The sequence below is a fragment of the Haplochromis burtoni genome, unplaced genomic scaffold, assembly GCF_018398535.1.
Source record: "Haplochromis burtoni strain Fernald_Lab_line unplaced genomic scaffold, NCSU_Asbu1 Contig_1283, whole genome shotgun sequence".
Taxonomy (NCBI): Eukaryota; Metazoa; Chordata; class Actinopteri; order Cichliformes; family Cichlidae; genus Haplochromis; species Haplochromis burtoni.
In genome coordinates, this window is record NW_024583644.1 from 19,217 (window position 1) to 41,930 (window position 22,714).

Consider the following 22,714-nt stretch of genomic DNA (forward strand, 5'->3'; position numbering starts at 1 on the left):
GGCAGCAGAGGCAGTTAAGAAGCTTCCTGAAAAACACTGAACAGTGAGTTCACTGTGGCATATGACAGATTCAGCTTTCTGTGTGCAAACGTGTCTGTGTCGACCTTTCAAATGCTGTTGAATCCAAACATCAGCGGCTCCTCGGCTGCTCACTTCATGCACTTCTGTCTGTGTGACAGTCCAATGACATCACAGCTGTTTCCAGCCCCAGTGTCTCAGGACTGGACACCTTTAAACATGTCGAGGATCAAACAGCCGTCATGTATCTGTAGCAACAACATCATTGAATCTATAACAACTGGAGCCAAACCAGTGGCTCTGCTGGGATCACTGGTGAGCCAACACTTCCTTGTTGATGCAGATTTCAGGGCTTCCTTTTGCTCCTCCGTTATAACTGTTCTCTCTTCTCAACACATGATGACACAAAGGAATCAGCAGTGACAAAGATGATGCTGAAGAGAAGCACACACTTCACACATATAACAGACCAGTGCAGTTACACACACCTCTGCTCGACATCAGGCCTCAAACAAAGACACAAAACACTAACTTGACTCTAAACAGAAGAAACGAGCAGCTGTTTCTGTTCTGTGCTTATTTATATTTGACACACATGCTTCTCTTTGTGCAAACACACATCGCACTATAAGGGTAACCTAGCACACAATGATTGGACAGCACAGTGATGATGCTGGGAGATCCTATACGCAGCAACACAGAAACACTGAGAACTTTAAACATTGATTATATTGAGATCAGCAGCCGACCCAGTCTAGATAAAGGCGAGCAGCTGGGACCGCTGCTGCACCACAAACAGGTTTCAGTGTTTCCATGTGTGTGTGTGATGTCTTTACTTATACTGGTCAATAGACTTTAGTCAACACATCATTGAAAGGTGTTACACATGAAATAAAAACAGTGTTTGTTCCTCTGAAGCAGCTGCATTATAACCAATCTGCTCCTTTGTGGCCGTTTAAAACAGCCTTAATAAACAGCACACAGTGGTCCCGCTTTTCATCCGTCACTGCTTCGCTTTTTCGCTGAGTTTTTATTGCACAGTGCAGCATTGCATTCTGCAGCCTGATTGACAAATCTCCTCCGTGTCGTGTCTCCTGCGCTTGCCAAATTTATCACGTTTGGTTTTGATAACCATCACGTCCAATAGAAAAAACAGCACAAAAACACCCATAACTATGAGCTTCATTCGGAAATAGACACCTGGGAAAAAGGCGCACGAAAGTGGCAGCCAGATGAAGACAAAACGCGGGTACGGCGAGGACGTCCTTTACGCCGCTGCTCTGCTCTCCACAGTAAATAGAGAAAGGAGACTCTCTCTTCAAACGCTAGCTCGACAGCTGCCATCTAGCAAAGATACCATCTGGCACAACTTCCTCCCACGTTCCTCCCACATTTCCGGTTCACGCACGTCAAAATTGCATATTTTGACACGCGATGAATTTGCAATGAATTCGCGTTGGACACGCGTCGATGTGCGAATTTGCACGCGTCAAGTTAGGGGCGTCTGGCGCGTTTTGATCACGTCTATCACGTTCAGTGTGAACACACCGTAAAATACCACAGCTCTAAGATGGAGGCTGATTAGAAGCAGATGGCAGAGCGATCAAGTGCAGGTGAGGCCACAGCTGTGCGGAGGAGCCTCCGGGTGGAAGGCCCTCCGAGCCACGCCCTCCCCGGAAGCGCGAACTTCCGTAAACAAACCCCGCGGCTGGGAGAGAGGAGAAACAGGGAGAGAATACACACAAAGGTGAGGTCATGTAGTTTGATTACCAGTCTGGCAGGGATTATGGTGTTAAAAGCCGAGCTAAAATCAGTAAAGACAAGGCTGATGTAACTGTCCTGTGAGTGAGCTACGGTTGTATGGAGGGCTATGGCATCCTGAACTGTTCTTCCTGTGAACTGAGGATCGAATGTGTGAGTTCTGACCAGTTTCTCGAGACACTTCGAGATGACTGGAGTAAGACCCACTGGCTCTGCGAGGCGCTAGAAAACTAAATGAAATGTTTATTAAGGGAGAAATGTTTCAGGAACCTGGGTTGGTAGTTTATCTGAAGCAACATCACATCAGAAACACTCCCACCTCTGACCCAACTACCCAACCACAGCAGAGCGCTACTCTGGCAGGTCCAGCGTCAGCACCTGTAAACTGTCAGTGTTGATTGGTCCGGGTCCAACAAACTGGTGGTTGGTAACCAGCAACAGCACTTCAGTGACGGGCACAAGAAGCTCTCTTTAAAAAGAAGAGTGAGGAGGTGCAGAAGGAGCTGCCTCCAGTCTGTAAGTGCTTCTGAACGTTAGCACTGCTAACACCTGCCTGCCCCACTGCCCACCCCGGATCCTTACAGACTTACTCTCTGGACGCTCCCTGTTGCTCTCCCAGATCTCTTACCCCTCCATGCCTCGCCTGCTCCCGCAAAGAAGTAAGACTGTTTTCAAATTCACACTTTTCTCACTGCAGTAATGGCTGGAACACCTGCTAACCCCTGTCTCCCTCATTGCAGTGACTTTGAGAATTTTCTGCCTCCTAATTCCTCGCTGGCCACATCTCTCGGTTCCTGCACTGGACGTTACCCGGTGTCAGGTTCCTCACTCAGGTCTGCGAGAGCCCCAAGACTCCCTCATGGACCCCACCTCCCAGTTAGACACAGTGGTTACAAAGCACCCTGTTTCTCAGTCTGTGTTGTGTTGCCTGTAAGCATCAATGTGTCATAGAGGCACTCGAGCAGTCTCATAGAAGTGAGGTAGCGCTCACAGTAAAGTGTTTGTATTCTCATGTTAGTGTTCTCATTGAAGAAGTCAAGCTGAGCTCACAGTATAGTAGTGGTACGCTCATTCTCAGAAGTCAGGCTGTGTTTTCACTTTAGTAGTTCTATACTCGTTCACAGCAATTCTCAGAAAGGTTTAAGTTATTGAATTATTTCCCGCTTAATCGTTGTGTTTTGTAATTATTGCATTCTTGTTCACTTTGTGTTTTCTCTCAGACTCTGTTTGCTTCGCTCATACGCTCTGCGTCTCTGAGTGGTTTTCACATCTGAGTCCATTCACCTGTGTCTAGCTTTCTGGCTGTGACATGAAGCGCCCATGATTCCCAGTAAAAGACTTCTACAAGAAATATGTGTTCAGTCTGTGTGCATGTCTGTGTGTTTAAAGTCTGCATAAAGATGATACAGGTTCATCCACAGTGTTAGGTCCATGTTCATGTGCATTATTCTAGTGGAGAGCGACAGAGAAAAAAAAACTTTGGACATGGAGAAAACATGCAGAAAATAAAATATTAACATCGTTAAACTTCCCAAAGTCTGGGGCCCGCCCCCTAGGGGGGGCGCAGAGCCATTGCAGGGGGGGAGCGCGGTATGAAAAGGGACGAAGACAAAAAAAAAACGCTTGGACACTGCTAGCACAGGGCGCCACACAAACGCAAAGCAGGAGTAGAAGCATCGCAGAATATGTTTCCAAACCAACTTCATTCTAAGCCAAAGACAAGAAAATATGGGGAAGCAAATCTGCCCTTTGGCTTCACCTGCACAAGTGCCGAGGTAGGTCTCCCTGCAGGATTCTTCTTGTAAAACAAAGGGGGCCCAGCGAAAAAAGTTTGGGAACCGCTGTCCTAATGCAACACTGCACACACCGCCGTGGAGCTGCTCAGTGTTAAATAGTAACAGAGTAACACCCCTGACCTGTGCAAGGACATCATTTGAAGAGGCTATTCAATCAATAATCAATAACATTGTTGCCTTTTTTTCAGGAAACTGTTTAATAACCAGCAATCACAAATCTGAGGACCATTAAACACTTCATGACTCTTGTTTTTGAACAGCCTGCTCGATGAAGATTACAGAGAATAGTGTTGTAGTTCAGCCTGACCAGATCTGAACTGGTCAGGCTGAACTGACCACATGGTGGCAGTATAACAGTCACAGCATTCCTCAGCTGCTTTCAGGTTTCATTTGCTCTAACATTTCATTTAACGTTACTTTTACAGACAACAGCTTTGTCAGATAGGTGGTTACAGGGTTGTGTGGTTATTATTTCACTCGGTTCATGTAACGACCCTGACTGCGTGGCACAGACTGGACAGCAGGTGGCGCTCTTCACTTCTTTGATGATTCAGCAGGTGAGAAAGAGAAGTGTTTTTTCTCCGCGTCCAACATAAGGATAAAAATGTTAACCACCTAAAATTTGTGAACAGGGTAAACAGCATCCTGTCATAATGTCTGGCTGGTTCTTTAAACCTCTATAAACTTTGTTATTACTGATTTTGCCTTGTGTAGTTGATGGTAGCTACTAAGGCACATTAGCATAACTGCTGATCTTTGGACTAAAAACATGTTTTTTTAGTTAATTTAAAGGCAGAATCAGAGTTTGAAACAACATTCAGAACTGCAGTTAACCTGTGTTTCATTCAGGTGCTGCAAACACATCAGCCGTTCCAGGACAAATTTCCAGCTCATGAATGCTGAAGATCTCACCAATTCACTGGGAAAACATCAGCCTTCAGCTGCAGTAGAGAAAATCCATGACTTCTAAAAGTTGATGGAGCTTCTAGTTCTTTAGTTTGCTCAGAATCTGAACTGCTTCAGGTGGAGCACTTTAGCTCTTTGACTGTGATCAGAAAGAAAGTCCATCACTCTGTGAGAACTTTCAGTGTGAAACTTTAGAAACATAAAGTATACCGAGCTTACAGAAAATGATCCTGGTAAAATCACATAAATTGCTGCAAAAACATACTAATAAATACATGCATGTAGCTGTAAAGAGTCTGCAGAGTTCCATATGTTGATCCATGTGAAGCTACATAACTGATGGTGCCAGCTCTGTACAAGAGTCAGAAACACCTCCGTTCAGTTTCAGGGTGTGGTGGAAATTGGTGAGGATTTCATCTAAGGAGTCGTCTTTGGCCACCTGCTCCACGACCTGACCGACTCCGCTCTCTAACATGTGGTAATACCGCCTCAACTCCTCCAGCTCAGACCTCATCCGTTCCTCCACCTGCTGTTTCTCCTCCTGAGCCTCCATCAGCTTCTTCTTGTACTCTGACTCCACAGCTTTTATTTCCTCCTCCAGCTTCTTCTTGAAGAACTCTCTGAGCTCCGACTCTCTCCTCTTTAGCATTTCTTCAACTTCCAGGTAGGTGTAGTTGGAGTAAGGCTGTATCCCAATTCAGGGTTTTCAGCCTTAAAGTACGCAGCCTCAACGATCCTCAAGGGCCGCGTACTCAAAGACCGCTAAGGCCGGAAGTGCGAGGCTTGTGAAATGGGACGGTCTAGCCTCCGTTGCGCTGCCCAGGTTGCCTAGCAACCATGATACTAACAGCTGGAAACGTGTCATACAGCTGTGTTTGACAGAAATGAAGGAGAAAATCTTTTGTTCATTTGTTTGTTTCTACATGAGCTTTGATCATTCTCTGAGATTAAGCTCAGCTATTGAACGGCGTATATTTTAAAGTAAAGGCTTTAAAACCAAGTTAGTACAAACGTCACTAATGTCACATGACTTTGCCGACATGTGGCCAACAGTAATGTTTTAATGTTCTTCGTTATTAAACATTTGCACATAAATAAGTGACATAATATTCAGTACTTAAAGTTTACTCTTCGGCCGCCCCTCATCCGCCGTTTTTTTTCGGCAAAATTATCCACACCCACTGCCGCGCTATGCATTCTGGGATATGTTGGGCCACGAAGTCTACACCGCCACAGCCTTGAAATTCAGGGAAATGAAGGACGCATTTCAGGGCCGCATTTCGAGCAGCCTTTGAATTGGGACAGCCTTCGGCGCACCGCTGTGACGTAATCGGCCTTGAAATGTGGCCTTTAAGGCTGCAGACCCTGAATTGGGATACAGCCTAAAACTCTCCTCCGTTGTCGGCCACCATCTTATCCACCTTCTCCAGCAGATTCAGGACTTGGCGGCGGTCGTTGGTTTTGAGGTTGTTGAAGACGTGGTATCTGTTTCCAGCCTTCTGCAGGACCTCCTGCAGCTCAGCTCCTGCCTCCTCCAAGGTCTCATCCAAGTCTGACTCAACTACATCTCCGTGAGTGAAGAGGATGATGGTGTACCTCCAGGCACCCTCTCCAAAGATCTCCTCCACCTTCTTCACAGCGTCTCTTTCCTCTGCTGTGAAGCGTCCAACCTTGATGACCAGCAGGATGGCGTGGGGCCCCGGGGCCGACATGTTGATGCATTTGGAGATCTCCCTCTTCACAACGTCTTCAGGCAGGAACGTGTCAAAGAGGCCGGAAGTGTCGACCACAGAGACCATCTTCTTAAACACCCTTTCCTGCTGCTTGGAGCATTCAGCAGCCACTGAAGAGGAGAAAACATATATCACCTCATCTTAATTTAGATCAAATATGAACTGCAGAGAAATGGTGTCCCGTTTTACACACCTACAGAGTCCTCGCTAAAATAAGTAACAGGTAAGGAATTCCTACTGCTGCTCCCCATTAAAAACTCTGTGTGTGTGTCTCTTACCTGATGAGTGACTGGAGATTTCTCTGAAGGCATCTCTTCCCAGGATGCTGTTTCCACTGGAACTCTTTCCTTCTCCAGTCTTCCCAAGCAGAACCAGCCTGAGATCAGACACTGAGCACCAGTGTTGGGTAAGTTACTTTAAATTAGTAACTTAGTTACATTACTAGTTACTTCTATCAAAAGTAACTCAGTTACTTCAAGTTACTCGTTACTTTCAAAGTAACTAGTTACTAGGGAAAGTAACTTTGGTTTTACTCAGAATTCTCTTGTTAACGCCTTGCTTCCATAACTGGATACCCAGCCAGAATTCTGATGGCAAAAGAGCCAAACGGGACAGGCAAAAAAACCAAAACAATGTGCTTAGGCACAGATAAAATCACTGTTTGATAAAATCACTTGTAGAAGCCATATTAGCACATCTTTTCAGTTTTTTTAGTTATGATGTTCCAAGAATTGGAAAACTAGGATCCATTTCAGCTTTAAGATACAAGTTTGTTCCTGAGAAAAGCGAAGCCAATGTTAAGCCAGGTGTTTTTGTTGGCCCTGAAATCTGTGAACCGATGCTCAACAATGACTTCAAAGGAGAACTGAAGCTAACTGAATCAGCAGCATGGGAAGCACTGGTGCAAGTTGTCCAAACTTTCTTGGCAATCACAGAGCAGGGACTTATGCTGAGCCTGTGGATAACATGCTGAAAGCATATCTGCTAATGAGTGCCAGAATGTCACTGAAGATGCGCATTTTACATTCTCATCTCAACTTTTTCCCACCAAATCTGGGTGATGTCAGTGATGAGCATGGAGAAAGATTTCATCAAGATATAAAAGTAATGGAAAAATTCAATCAGAGCACGATGGCTGAGTTCTGTTAGTTCCTGCAAAGAGAGATGGATGTGCAGTATGCACAAAGCAAGTGCCGCAAACATTTGTGAGCATACTAACTTTCAAACTGACAGAAACATGCTTTAACACATCTTTGGTATTGTTTACTGTTTTGTTTTCAGAATAAATGTAAAACAATTTAGGTGAGAAGTAGTTTAAATGTCAATATTGTGGTGATATACCATATTGATATTGTGTCAAATATATATGTATATATATAGTGTCAAAAATGCCAGTGATATATATGTACCTCTAAACCTAACGTGCAAGCTTCAATTGGATTTCATATCTGAAATCAGTGTGAAAAAACTAGATAAAAATCTGGTCTATTCCCAGTAAGTAGAGCTGGGCGATAGAACGATAACGATATGTATCGCGATATAACTTTTACTCGATAGAGAAATTAAGCTATCGCGATAGACCTCGCCGCTCTTGTCCTCAAAAAAAAAAAAAAAAAAAAAAAAAAGGTCAGCCAATCCAAATTAAGTAGCGCAGAGCCGAACCAATCACAGCCGCAGCGTCACGTCGCGTGACTTGTTACGTACAGCACAAGTGCCAAGCCGCACGTGTGTTTGTTTGGGAAGCAGCCAGCGGGTAATGGAGCCAGCGCGTAATGGAGGAAATGAGTGTGCCGACTAGAAAAATCAACCGAGCGTGACCGAAGAGAAAACAGATGATGGTTCCAATGCCGGAGAGATTGTCGAACGGAAGAGCCATAGAAGTTCCGTAGTGTGAAGGTATTTCGGCTATTTCAAGTCTGACAAAAAACAGAGTAGCGTGCACTGTAAATTGTGCCGAAAGCAAGTCTGGAAATACAATAAACTGGTGCATGCGTCACACTGTGCGCCACGTTATTGTTTCGGTGAAATGAATTTCTACAATACTGTTACTGTTAATTCTACTCTCTGCAGTGTTTAAATGCTTACATATACACACAGTTACTGTCCCTCCACACATACGACTCGGTTCTGCTTCTATGCCCCAGCTTTGTTTACTTTTTCCCACCGAGGCTTCTAGACTTCTGATTGGCCAACATTTCTGCACGGTTAGGAATCTAGCGCCACCTGCTGCTTTGGCATGTTCATAGCAGCGTTTTCCTTCATTTCTGCCTTTATGTGTGGACGGGATTATTTTATATCTTTTTTTTGCACGTAAAACTTCGTGGAAATTAAGTCTCAGTTTTTAATACTACCGTTGTGTGTTAGCGTTGTGTATTGTAGGCTCCTCAGTCTCTGACTGAAGCGCTAATTTGTTTTGTGTTCGGTCATTTCGCTTTTGTCGGAGACTAAAGTAATTCTTTGTGGCTAAATTTTACAGGGTTTTGTACAATGCTCAGCTATCGGACCGATACCGATACGCAATATCGGATCGGTCCATCTCTAGTTAAAACTGTTTGAAAAGCTAAGCTATACAACAAGGAGAGATTGAGAATTTCCTTTTAGTTCTCAGTTTATTTGATATTGACAAAAGTTAGTCAATTTTGTCTGTTCTTCTGTAAAACAAACTAAGATTTATTTTTAGAATTAATATTTTGTTTCTAAGTGGAATTGACAATTTAGTCTGTTTTGTTTGTTCTATTTTGAAACTTAAACGCTTTAGCGGCTGCCTTTTGTGTAGTTTGCAATATTTGCCTTTATTTATCTGAAAAAGTCTCATGTTCCTTAAGTACATCTACCCTGTTGAACTTATTATGGGAAATAAATATTTAAATAAAAACAAGCTGCTGATTATTTCACATTTTACTTGTGAGCAACGGCACATTTAAATCTTACAAATATAGTTATTTGGCTTATATCGTGATAGATATCGTTATCGCCTGAAATGAAAAAAACATATCGTGATATGAAAAAATCTTATATCGCCCAGCTCTACCAGGCTACATATTTATGTTCACCTCTGTTAATTACTAAATACTGTTTATTTTTAATTAATCAACAAATCATTTAGTCTATGAAAAAAAACAAAAATTACCTAAAATATTAGCAGAGGATTTAGCAAATGAGTCTACAGATCTCAGATTTTCAGTTTGTGTTCAGTGTCTGTCTGCATACCTGTCAGCAAGACTGCCCAACAACCACCACGCTAAATCTATTTATTACTTTCAACAAAGACGCTGGGTGAGCGTCAAAGTGCCTTTTATGCTGTTTCACCATTTCTGCTTAAGAAATCAGAAAAAGATGAATTAATTATTTGTTCTGGATTATTTTTCCTATTTCTGGGACTACAATCCCGGTTCACAATGATATTTGTGTTATTCATAGAAACAAAACTGGAATGAATTTATGGAATTGTGCAATTTCACATAACTTTTGTTAGCTCTTTTTCACAGTTGTGCATTAAAGACATCTGCACAAAAAAAAAAAGATACCAGCCAGACTGCCAGTCTTCTAGCTTGCTTACTTGCCACAGTGCACTGTGCCACCTACCAATAGAAAGGAAAAGATAATGTGCACATTTCCACGAGAGAAATCCCACGCCTGGACCTCATTGACTGCTGCCATGATTCTAGCCTACGTCACAGCGTCATGTGCGCCTTTTACATCCAACACAAAAACTGCAGTCGTGGTGCTTTCGATTGTACTCAGAACTCTGGAAATTCTGCCTTCTGAATAGGAAGATGTAGGAACACCAGACTGCAGATGAGCTGCATACAGGCGAGGCGAAATCGTCCGGCATCTGAGCGGCCCACCATTATAGGAAAAATCATAAAGCCTTTGAATGAAAATAAACGCTGTTGTGACAGTGATGTTCACTGTCTCTGATGGTATATATGATCAATCTATCAATCGTTTGTTGTAAGATTCAGATAATTATTTATTAAAAGCGTAGACATTTTAAATGAGAATAGAAAGAAAAGTGATTTCTTTGTGCCCCTCCCTGTTAACCTCATCCCTGGCATTCAATGCCTCGTCACTCAGCTACCTAAAAGGTCCGGGTTATTTGTCTCAACTCAACTCCTCCCACGCACAAAGGTACGTTCATGTAGCCATGATCCAGAACTCTCTGGTTACTCAGCCTTACAGATCCAATATGGCAGTACAGCGGTAGCAAACATCAGCTGATACTAGAAATTAATATTAAATAAATTTAACAACAGCTGATCAAGCTTAAACGTGCTGCTGTTGTTTAGCGCGACATCCGCTGGTTTCCTCTTTCGGCAGCAAAGTGGGCGATAAACAAACAAGAGCCGATCAGCTGATCACTTGATCAGTTTCATGATTGAAGTAGAAACAGGAGAGGGAGGGGGAGAATGAGAGAAGAAGAGGCAGTTGTGCAGCAAAACACAGAATAACTACAGCTTTGTGTCTTTTTCCATTGTAGCTGAAGTTACGGGACGAACATGTTTCCTTTTCCCCTCAATACGGAAGTATTGTAATTACAATGGCTGAGCGTAAATAGAGTCATGTGTGGACGTATTTTGCCTCCACAAACAGCCAAGACGCGGTTTGCGACACATATAGCAAGACATTGTGGCAACACCACTAATTAGTACGGTGTAGAGTGAAAGTGTGACTTCATAGTGTTCATACTATCGCAGTTAATTTATGCATTAGGCATCTCGCCCGGTGGTTTCTTTGTTATTCTTGGGGTTATATTGTTGGGTTTCCGTCATGCTAGCTAGTTAGCAGTTACGAGTTTATGGTGTAATGGGCTTGTAAAAGTCAGACTGATCTAGGAAAACTAGCTCACCTAGAACTTTTGGTTGGGCATATTGACGCGGGTATTGGAGGTTGCAGGTGAATTTGAGACTTTTACCTGACGTTCAGTTTCAGCGGTGTGACGTGTGTGTTCGGCCGAATTGCGGGTCCTGCTTTTGCAGGGTCAGGGGCGGTTATCTTAGATGAAATTTTCTCTAGTGGTTGGTTCTAAATCATAAAAGGTTGTTTTTTCCCCTTCAAAGCATGTGGTTTGTTTAATATGGCTAAAGATGATTTCAATGAAGTAAGTACTGCAATGTTTTTTCATATAAATAGTCTATACAGGTTATTATTGTTTGTTAGTCGGTCGCCAGCATGATTTTACACACTTTAGTGGTATACAGTATATCGATTTTGTAGTTTTGATGTGTTCAGTTGATTTTAACAATAAGCTGCAATTCTACTAGGTTTGGTTGCTTGTTTGGTTGTCCTCCTAGTTTATCTTGATTTGAAGTTGTTTGTGGTTAATTTAACCTGATTGAAATGATGGAGAGAGTCATGCCAGGTGAAACCAGTTCCGAGTGTACATGTCTTGTGTGGCATCCTGTTGGTTTTGTCCTTGTTGGTTATTGGAGCTATGTCGTTTATATATATCAGACACACAAGATACATCCTTCAGGAGCGTGGTTCAGGCGATTGTGTTTTTGGGTTCCTCCAGGGGCTAGTAGCTCCTGTCGCTGTGCTACAGAGAGAATTAGTGACTGGTTTTTCTGGCTTGGGTTTCGTGCACCTTTCTTTGTTTATGGAAGAGGTGTATCAGTTGTGCCTGATAAGCAGTTAATGGGGGGAGAGGTCTCACTATTGTGGTTAGAGCGTCTTCCATTTATGTGACACGGTCTATCAGCTATTTTGAAACAAAAAAAGACACTTTTTATCCATAACAGCAAATGAACTGTACAACAGAAAATACAAATGCTATTTATGGTCTCCTCACAACAATGATAAGAAAAATAAACTAAGCCAATATGGCATGTTTGTTAATACAGAGACACACATGTTAATGTGATCTCTGGTCTCCCACTCAGAGACACAGGTTAGTTTAGAGTGGTTGGGAAGGTTACTTTTAAAATGTATTCCATTACAGAATACAGAATACATGCCCCAAAATGTATTCTGTAACGTATTCCGTTACGTTACTCAATGACAGTAACGTATTCTGAATACTTTGGATTACTTAATATATTGTGGCGAGTTCAGACAAGGAGGAGACGGAGGTATCGTTTGGTCTTGCTTCCCGTGAGCTAGCCAGGGAGCACAGCCGTTTATTACATTTGCAGAAGAACACACTGCCACTAGCTAACTGCTCAGCGCGGCAACCACAACACACATAGGGCGCCCTCTGACCCCGGAAGGACACACCGTCGCAGCGAGAGGGCGTCACCCGTCACCATGGCAACATACACAAAACATAACTGTACAAGCAGAACCCCGAACAGCCCTGACCCGCTACAATATTATCATGCTTTTTACAACAACGTGAATGTACTATTGCTGTGTGATTTATTACTATTACTGAAGGTCCGCGACTCCGAACTGTAGTAAAGGGACCTCTGACTAATGCTGGGCTCACACTGTGCGATTTTTGGCCCATTTTGAGCCGATTTTTGAGTCGTGCGATCGTTTTGGCGATCGGCCCGATTTTGGCCTTCATCGTGCGTCGTGCATCGTGTAGTATACGTGGGGTAACGAGAAGCGATTGACACCTCACGACCAGCTCCCGATCATCAATCGCTTGGTCGTGAGGGTGTCACCGCAGTTTGCCACACTGCGCACGCGCAAACACAAATGTCAGCGAAAAAGACGGCGTAGCACGGCAGTGCAGCGTGTGATCTGGACACAAGCGATGGAGGCACAACCTGTAGAACCATCCGAGCCCTTTCGATGTGGCCTCACAAAATTATCACGACCACAACAACCGTGAAAATAGTTGGATCGACACTGCTGCTCAATCACAGCTGCCTGACCAATGTTTTTCATTAGCAATTTAGCAAAGTTGATGGTGGTGGTGTGTCTGTGTGAGTGAAAGACGGAGAGGGAGAGCGAGCGACAGAATTTCTGTTATAACCTTCATTTTTATGGACGCACAGTGTGAGCACTCAGGTCGCATCAGAGCATCGGGCCGTATAGTGTGAGACCCTGCATCGTGACCTATGAACTTCTAACCCCTGCGAGTCAATCGTACAGTTTGAGCAGGAGCTGAATCGCGCGACTGAAAAAATCGCACAGTGTAAGCCCAGCATAATACGGCGGGGTCCCTGTCGGCTGGTAGCCGAAAAATAGCTCTACTTTGTTGTGTGGGTCAACTTTTCTTGCGACAGACAGAGAGAGGCGTTGAAAGGCTGCTCCAACGGAACTTGTTGTTTTCGGAGGAAAACACGAACACAGTGTACAGTCGAGTCTTAATAGCTTACTTACAACTGGGCTCGTCAGGCACTCTTCTTGGCTGCAGTGGTTATTATTATATTTACATGCTTCCAGCTCCCGTTTTTGCTCGATGACTGCTCGTACCTTTCCACTCCCCTTTTTCTCCCTCCTAGCGCTCACAGACACATAACGTGTATGGCAGTCCATTCTCCCAGCAGCACGGACTACACTGAACATGATGCTACATTCTTTAGAGCTATGCTTGTAGCATTCTGCCTGTTAGCTTAGCACAACAACAACAGAAAAGGCGCTCTCTCACCCAGGAAACACACAGTCGCAGAGAGAGAGAGCGTCGCCCTGTAACCATGGCAGCCATAACGCTGCCGCCTGGAACGACAGAAAGTAGCTGTCAAACAAAACCTAAACAGTCCTGACCCGCGACAATATGAATCAGGAACCATGTAATCCATGTAATCCATTTATTTACAAAGCTGTACTGGAACTGTTTGTATGTTATTTCTCCAGGCCTATAGGGGGCGCAGGTTTGCACAGTTTGCTATGTTGAGCCAATTAGTCACTAAAAGAAGTGTGATAGGAAGTGTTTGCTCATGAGTGAAGCAAGACATGGTGTGTTTTCCTCCGATCCAAAGCCATCCACTCCGTTAAATCCCTTTGAGTGGCAATATGAGTAAGTTTCTTAATTGTGTTTACCTTTAAGAGAGGGTATATGACATTATTGAAGTGATTTGGAAACTTTTGATGTGTTTTATATGTCCACTTAAGTTCAACCCAAGCTAATGTTTATGTGACATTTCTGTATTCTGTATCATTTCAGTTTCACACTTTTTTGCATTAAATCCTGTCCAAATACAACACGTGCCTGTTCCTTGGAGGAAGTGATGCAAGAGAGAGTTTAGCTGGCTGTGAATCTCAATATAGGACACTGGGTCACATTGGGTGCAACAGTACAGTGAAATCATAGCGCTCTGCGAGGGACGTCGAGTGACAGTTCTACTCTAACATGGAGAAATCAGAGGCTGAAGGTCAAAACGACGAGGAAGCAAGGTCCACTCGCTCAAGAAGGTCCTCAAAGTCTTCAGGAAAACTGACTGTTAGATCATCTGCAGCATGTTCAAGCAGGTCGTCAGCATCAACCCGAGCCAGTATGGCAGCAGCGCGGGCACAAGCAGAAGCTCAAGCAGCAAAAGCCAGATTAGCTTACGCTGAGAAGGAGATGAACATTAAAGTAGAAAAGGCCCGTCTAGAAGCAACTCTGGATGTAATCAACCTCCAAAAGGAAGCAGATGCAGCCTTGGCTAAAGCAGAGGTAATGGAGTCAGCAGCAGCTCAATTTGACAAAGCTGAATCAGGGGAAGAGTGGCCATTGTCACCCCTACAAGTAACCCCAGAGCAAAAAGTGAGTGAATACATAAATAAACACAGCCACACTGACCTGGTTCCAGACATTACATCTCACCATGATGACAGTAAATATCAGAATGAACAATCCAAACAACCAGTAATGTACACACCTCTTTGTCCCAAACAAGAGCCAGTGCAGTACTCATTCATGCCACAAGATGGGGCAGAGAGACGACTACAAAGAGATGTAAGTCCACAGACTCTCCACGATGCATTACAACTGCAGCACGGATTAAGCTCAAATAATAATGCAGACACCATAGCAAGCGACCTCGCCAGATTCTTAGCCAAGAGTCAGCTAATAACTGGAGGGCTGTCTAAATTTGACGACAAGCCAGAAAATTACCTTAGTTGGAAAGCCACATTCCAGAGCACTGTTAGGGACCTTGGTCTAACAGCCACTGAAGAAATCAACCTACTCATTAAGTGGCTAGGCCCAGAGTCTTCTGAACACGCCAAGAGATTAAAAGCAGTCAACATAAAGCATCCACCTGCCGGTCTGAACATGATATGGTTGAGACTAGAGGAATGTTACGGCTCACCAGAAGCAATAGAAAACTCCCTGTTTGCCCGAATACGAGACTTTCCAAAGCTCTCCAGTAAAGAACCACACAAGCTTCGCGACCTATCAGATCTGCTGTGTGAACTCCAAGCTGCAAAGCTAGATGGTTATTTGCCTGGTTTAAGTTACCTCGACACAGCTAGGGGAGTACATCCAATTGTGGAGAAGTTGCCCTTCCATCTTCAAGAGAAGTGGACAATGGTAGGGTCAAAGTTTAAAGAAGACCACAATGTTAGCTTCCCACCATTCTCATTCTTTGTTGAATTTGTGAAACGTCAAGCAAAAGCAAGGAATGATCCAAGCTTTACCACACCTTTCAACACGACTCTTTCCTATGCCAACCACATGTCCAGCTACAGAAAAGAAAAACCGTTAAGTAACCACAACCAAAGGTCATCGGTTACAGTGCACAAGATGGACATATCATCAGAGGGATCAAAGGTAAAAAAGGCAGACGAAGACATTGAAAGACAGTGCCCCATACATCACAAACCCCACCCACTCAAAAGATGCAGGGGCTTTAGAGCTATGCTGCTTGAGCAGAGGAAGAGGTTCCTCAGAGACAATAGCATTTGTTACCGCTGCCTTGCTTCCACCGGCCACCAAGCCAAAGACTGTACAGTCATGATTAAGTGTGAAGAGTGCAATAGTGAGAAACACCTGGCAGCTCTTCATCCTGCCCCAACACTGCAAATGCCCAGACCTCCTTCATCTCCTGAAGTGCACGGCGGGGAGCAAGCAAATTCACAAGACCCGGATGTTACTGCCACATGCACAGAGGTATGTGGAAATAAAATCACAGGGAGATCCTGTTCTAAGGTTTGCTTAGTGCAAGTCTATCCCAAGGGTCAGCGAGACAACGCCAGAAGGATGTATGCAAGTCACTTGTAAAGACAGAGTTTTTTGACATATTTAACATACAAACCACACCTGAACCATACATGCTGAAAACTTGTAGTGGTGTAACACACACGACTGGTAGAAGAGCATGTGGCTACATGGTTGAGTCATTAGATGGAAAAATGAGTTTCCCTCTCCCCGCGCTCATTGAGTGCAATGCCATCCCCAACAACAGGGAAGAGGTGCCAACTGCAGAAGCTGCTTTACACCACCCGCACCTGAAAGCAATAGCTGCTCAAATACCACCTCTCGACCCAAGTGCAGACATTCTGTTGCTGATAGGACGCAACCTTCTGAGAGTTCACAAAGTGAGGGAGCAAATCAATGGCAGAGATAATGACCCATTTGCACAGAAGCTTGACCTGGGCTGGGTTATCATTGGCGATGTGTGTCTTGGTAATGCCCACAAGCCAAGTAAAGTGAATGTTCTGAAAACCTATGTATTGGACAATGGGCGCCCAAGCTATCTCACTCCCTGCGACAGTCACCTTAGTGTAAAGGAGGACTTCAGTCTGAGCCAAACCAAAGCCATCTCCAGTCAACCGCCATCTGCTCTCTCACACCAAAAGCCCACGGCTGAGAATTTGGGAGACTCTGTGTTTTGTCACACCAGCAACGACAACCACCTTGCTCATTCAGCTGAAGATGTAATCTTTTTGAAAAAGATGGCAGGCTTCTTCAAGGACAATACAAACAGCTGGGTTGCACCACTCCCGTTCCGAACCCCCAGACGCAAACTCCCGGATAACCGGTCCTACGCCTACCAACGGCTGATGTCGTTACGACGTACGCTCGACAAGAAACCAGAAATGAAAACACATTTTGTGGAATTCATGCAGAAAACACACACACACACACACACACACACACACACACACACACACACACACACAATGTACACAAAATAGTATGTGTACTTCAGAAATATTGCCCTGCATTTTTATGATTATGCAGTTCCCATTTATTTTCTCCGCTATTACAGCATGACATTTCCTGAGGTTTTTTTAGACCCCTGTTGATTTCTTAATTTCATTCTTGGATTCAAAGTGTCTGACATACTTAGTTTGCATCGTATTAAATTAATCAGCAAAAGCTCTCCTGAACAAAATGATTAGAAATGGAAATTGCAGTAAAAGGGGGTACAGAACCTATTTATTTTTCAGGCAGAAATCCAAAAGTGAATTGTCTCACTGACATCACAACCCGGGAATTATTCTGCTTATAATGTGACTATAGAGGGTTGTGATTACATAACCTGTATGTGTATGGCAAGATTTCCCATAAGTTCTGTGATAAAGGAACATGTTCGCATCATACAAATCAGTTGAACAAAGACTCTAATCATCTTTTTTTTTAGTGATTCTCCTAAATGTCAAGTTTTAAGAGGCAGAAAGGCCCTCTGTGAGCTTTCAGCAATTTTCTGAAAAATGTCTTCCCTTTTTGCCCAGACTGAAAAAATTGTGATCTAAAACACGTTATTCAATATGCTACACCTTCCCAGTGGGCCTATTACACTACTGTAAGCTTTATTATGGGTCCCCATAGACATTTTTTTTAAATAAGCAGGTATTTGTTTCACCATAAGCATCTTCAGGTTGATTTAAGTATTTTCCAGGTTTTTCAATACTTCTGTGCACACTATAGCTGAAGAACGAATATAACATAGCTATACCACTTTCAGTTACAAGATATGTGTACCACAAAGCATGGGCTTTATCACCCTCAACCACTGCATTTTAGGACATTTCAGCATTGGATTGGTTATTTTAGACCCACCAGCAACCTCAATAAAGTCTGTTGGCTACAGCAGTTCAAATGCAGTGATTAATGATGTTAGTCAAGCTAACATTTGCCAAAGAAATATATGCTTTATGGTTTGTGCAAGGAGTTTTTCATGTTGTTGTTGATCCTTTTGCAGAAAAATGGACAAAACGCTAAAGAAATGTTTACAAAGTTTTTATACCTTTACAGGTACAACTTCTTGTCAGTGGGTCATTACAATATAAGGTGGGGTGCCATGCTCTGGTACCCTTGAAGGGGGTATCTATTTGTACACATGTGGTTTGTACCTTAAACAAATAAACCCTGAACCTCTGTTGACAATTTCCAAAAAGGTGTAAACGTGTACATTCCAATTTATTCAGATACTTTTTAATTTGAATTTGACTTCTACTTATTTATTATGTTATGTCTTACTGATGATTCTCACATCTGCATTCACCAATTTCCCTAACATGCAAGGCAAAATAGGAATTTGAACTCAGTCAGCAGTTTTGACCTCTGCACCTACATGCCTGGACACATAGGAGAAATAGGGATAGGGTTAGGTTTACATTTATGTGACTGCGTTCATTCAGACTTGGCACATCTTTAATTTGCCCAAATGCAATATTTTATAACAGCAGAACTCTGAGAACAAGATGCCAGTGAGACATTGGATTTTAAAGGTAAGATGTTTTAGTTTTAGTTTCTGAAACTAAACTGTTTACCTTATATACCACTCTGCATTTAATCATTAGTTATTTTTAATCTCTGGCTCTCTTCCACAGTGTGTCTTTTGTCTTGTCTTACTCCCCTCACCCCTAACTGGTCATGACAGACAGCCACTCCGGCTTCAGACTGGTTCTGCTAGAGGTTTCTTCCTGTTAAAAATATGTTTATCCTTGCCACTGTCGCCAAGTGCTTACTCAAAGGGGGTTATTTGACTGAGGTTTTCTCTCTATCATTGTGCGGTCTTTACCGTTATACCAGAATAAAAGGCTTTGAGGCAACTATTGTTATCATTTGGTGCTATATATATATATGAAAGTGAAATGAACTGATTTGAATAGCATGTGGCTAAAGCACAACCTAAACCTAACGATCATTTTTCAATCTGGGGTTGAGGATAAGCAAAGGGTTTTCTTTGCACAAATCTAATAACCAGGAAGTAGTTCTTATATTGTGGTGTCAGGTGTTTTGCCCATTAGTAAATTTAATCCAGGTAGTAATTATGATTTCTTAAAAATGGAAAACAAATGAGGAGTATATACATTTATTTAGAAGACAATGGGTACGTTCAGGTGCTTATGGGTTTTCAGTTTTCTCACACCCTTTAATCTCTGAAGCAGCATGTGAGTGCGTTTTGCGTGTCAGAGACTAATAAAGTCCCTCCAAAGCTCTCTCCATTCATTTGAGCAACACACAACAAGCTAAATGCCAGGCACATTCATCTCCTAATAAGCCGACACTAACACAGGGATTTTCATGAGGGGAAAATAATTGCCTGTTCAAGTGCTTTTTCATAACTTCCACGTCTAATTTGGCAACTCATGAAGTGTGTCATGAAGAGAGAGAAATAGGATCACAGCTTTCGCCTCCAGTCGACTCCTCACCCAAAAAAAAAGCCTTCTCCTTCTGCGTTTCTTGCTTTTTTTCTGCTATGCTTTGTCTTTTCCACCCTGACTGTTGTGTTTCAAGTCTCACCTTCAATCAGATGTTTTTACCTCAGAGGCCTTTTCCCCTCGTCTTGCACCCACACCCTTATTTCTTCCACTGACAGACCTTTCAACAGTACCTCAATTCTTTGTTCTTTGACTTTCAAGTGCACTGGCATGATGTTAGTGCCTCCGTTTTTTTTTATTTTGTCTTTTTTTTCTTTGCTTAGTCAACAGTGTAACAAGCCATGTATAGAGATAAAGTGCCAGCAGTGAGCATCAGTGGAACTGTACTGGATTAAATATTACACAGCCACAGCAGGTGTGTGTGTGTGTGTGTGTGTGTGTGTGTGTGTGTGTGTGTGTGTGTGTATGAACAGCCCTCCAATTCCCCTCCCCCCACACACACACTGTGGTGGCAGCAGACATAGATGCTGGGAAATTTTAAGAGGTCAGGACACGTAAAAGGCAAAGAAAAGAGATGTGTTTGAGGGATGACGGAGAGGAAATGAAACCACGAGGGGGAGAGGGAACGGGAATATGAAAGAGACGAGCAGTGCTGAAATGATAACGTCAGGAGAAAATTGATGCAGAGAGTAACAATCCAGTTTAGCTGTTCTTTGTCCCCTGTGATAGACACCCAGAAAGCAGCGATCTGAAATCACCATGAATGCGAACACTGCATAAACAGAGCAGCAGGGGGTAGAATACATTACTAGTGGGGGAAGTGTCATGTACATGATAAATAGAAATGTTTGGAGAAGCCTTTTGACAGCTGACTGTGGCACATGTGAACTTGTCATTAGGACTGACTGCACCACTTTATCAGACATATGCTATGGGTCTTGTGATGGCACAGTTTGATGCGTTAACGTGGGAAGACAACACTCCTATATGGATTAACACTGATCCACGTAAGGCTGGTGTATTTAAGCTAAAGAAGAAATGTCACGCAGAGGGATGAAGTAGGTGAATCAGACATACAGGGATGTTTACTGAAGCTTTATTGCAGGATTTCTTTTTCCTTTGGTTTCTGTGTTTGTGTGTATGTGACAATAACGAATTCGACAACAGCAGCATTGCAGTTTTGCACGTCTTTATTGGCTGTGCAGCTTCCCAGCTGCCCTGCTTCTGTAGCACACGCCACACACACCCTTCACCTCAGGTCCAGCAAAAACATCTTTTAGAGGGGAGACATGATTAAACGATGAGATCAGGTGTGTGAGTCAGCCTCCTCCGACACCATAAACCACACCCCGCCACAGTGTACTCTGTGTATTACCACTACTACTACTATTTTTAGAGATATCCTGTAATCGGAGCACTCGGTGCAGTGACCCCCAAGCTGGGTGAGTGGCTCTAGCAGATCAACAACATCCAAAATCTGTCCAGAAGAGCGCAATCCTCGGAACAGCAAAGATACCCTCATAATTTATATCAAATAGCATTTCTGCACATTTCACACATTCACTGAAAAAGTGCTGCAACACTTTTCAAGTGTTTTCCATTGGTGCTCACTGGCCTGATCTCATGTAGCCTGTGTCATTAGGTGTTCGACAAAGGCATTATGACCACCATTTATTACATCAATTCTCCATCAGCTCAAACCTTTGCTGCCTCAAATGAGCATTGTAACTGCTTTGTGATATCGAGCAAAATGCATTGACTTTCACTTTGTCCATTTCTCTTTAACTTCCACCATTCACAGTTTGAATAAACACTTGAATATGAGACCTATTATGGAGAGAAAGAGAAAAAGAGTGTGGGTGGGGTGTAACAGAGGTGGCAGAATACTGGGTAATACTACTTTCTCACAAACATGTTTGCAAGCACACACACACATTGTAGATGACAGAGCTATCTATTTGGACCAGAAGAAGGTCATGTACTGACTACTGGCCCTGTTCGTTCTAACTTATTTTTCCAGTCGATGTTTCACTGATGTTTCTTAAAGAAATACACCAAGCTCTTGGCAAAGACACTGTTTGAGCTACTGCTGTGTGACAGAATGTCAGTTTGGCACAGACATCGATGGTAGTGTCATGGTGTTTGGTTTTTGCCTCCAGTCATTTATTTGTAACTACAAAGTAGTAGCTGTATTCTTTCAATAAATATGGGTGGCAAGTAATGCATGGTTCACATGTGATTCTCTCTTTTTCCTGAATATTTCTCATTGATGCAGCACTGAGGTTGCAGTTCAGTTAGCTGTATGATGTGATTATGTAAAGGTACGCACAAATCAGGCTCAGTTTCTCAAAGACTGAGCATTTCCTTTTCCTCTACTAAGGCGAGGGCTGAGGCCATTTTCTCTTTTGGTGTGGAGGTCATGCACATTTGTAAAATGCAGAAAGCATGTTTTCATTTTTATCTCACACTGAAGATGGATAGCTATTAAATTGATTTTCTTCTCAGATATGCGATGGTTTCTAGCACTCATATAAAGGTACTGCTGGTGATAAATGATATATAAAATTGTATTTATTCAGAGTCCTTTAACTTTTTATAAATGTTTAAGGTTCATTTATAAATTGATGTTTTTTACTCTCGGTACATTTCATAACAAAGTGAAAATGTGATTTCAGAATCCATTCAACCATTTTTAACTGCTTATTTAACTTAGGGTTATGGTGGGTGGGTGGCAGGGACCATCAAAGCTTTTATACATCCTGGGCATGTCACAGGTAAAAAATAGACACACCTCTGTTTGACCACAGCCGTGTGTCAAATACAGGAACTGCACAAGAATTGCTTTGGTCAGAGAGGTGACAAAGAACTCAACAGTCAATCTGAAAGAACTTCAGAAGTTTGGGGGTGGGGTATCCGGCCTCAAGTCTTTAACAAATGAACAGTGTTGGGACTAACGCGTTATTAAGTAACGCGTTACAGTAACTACGTTATTATTGTGGTAACGAGCACGGTAACTAGTTATTATGCCAAAATCAGGAACGCGTTACTCGTTACTGGGATTTAGATAGGGTC

General features: G+C 43.0%; 1 protein-coding gene, 1 long non-coding RNA gene and 1 pseudogene across 4 annotated transcripts; 2 read left to right on the plus strand and 1 right to left on the minus strand.

Annotated features, from left to right (window-relative positions):
- The first annotated feature begins 298 nt into the window (after positions 1 to 298).
- On the plus strand, positions 299 to 3,245 carry LOC121813214. Of its 3 annotated transcripts, none has more exons than XR_006053575.1 (3): positions 299 to 2,438; positions 2,520 to 2,709; positions 3,000 to 3,245. It is a non-coding gene; the product is annotated as an uncharacterized LOC121813214 (long non-coding RNA). The 3 variants fall into 3 exon arrangements; XR_006053576.1 differs by having other exon boundaries at positions 2,520 to 2,612; XR_006053574.1 differs by having other exon boundaries at positions 2,520 to 3,245.
- A 290-nt stretch (positions 3,246 to 3,535) lies between these two features.
- Positions 3,536 to 6,625, minus strand: LOC121813212 (annotated as a pseudogene).
- Positions 6,626 to 13,937: 7,312 nt separating this feature from the next.
- LOC121813213 lies at positions 13,938 to 16,310 on the plus strand. The gene is made up of 2 exons (XM_042216836.1): positions 13,938 to 14,123; positions 14,271 to 16,310. Exon 2 carries the CDS (start codon positions 14,457 to 14,459, stop codon positions 16,308 to 16,310), a length of 1,854 nt encoding a protein of 617 aa, XP_042072770.1. The 5' UTR covers positions 13,938 to 14,123; positions 14,271 to 14,456.
- The last annotated feature ends 6,404 nt before the right edge of the window (positions 16,311 to 22,714 follow it).

Bases quoted from the DNA above. Each gene is read 5' to 3' on its own strand.
- LOC121813213 (XM_042216836.1), top strand. From the start codon at position 14,457: ATGGAGAAATCAGAGGCTGAAGGTCAAAACGACGAGGAAGCAAGGTCC.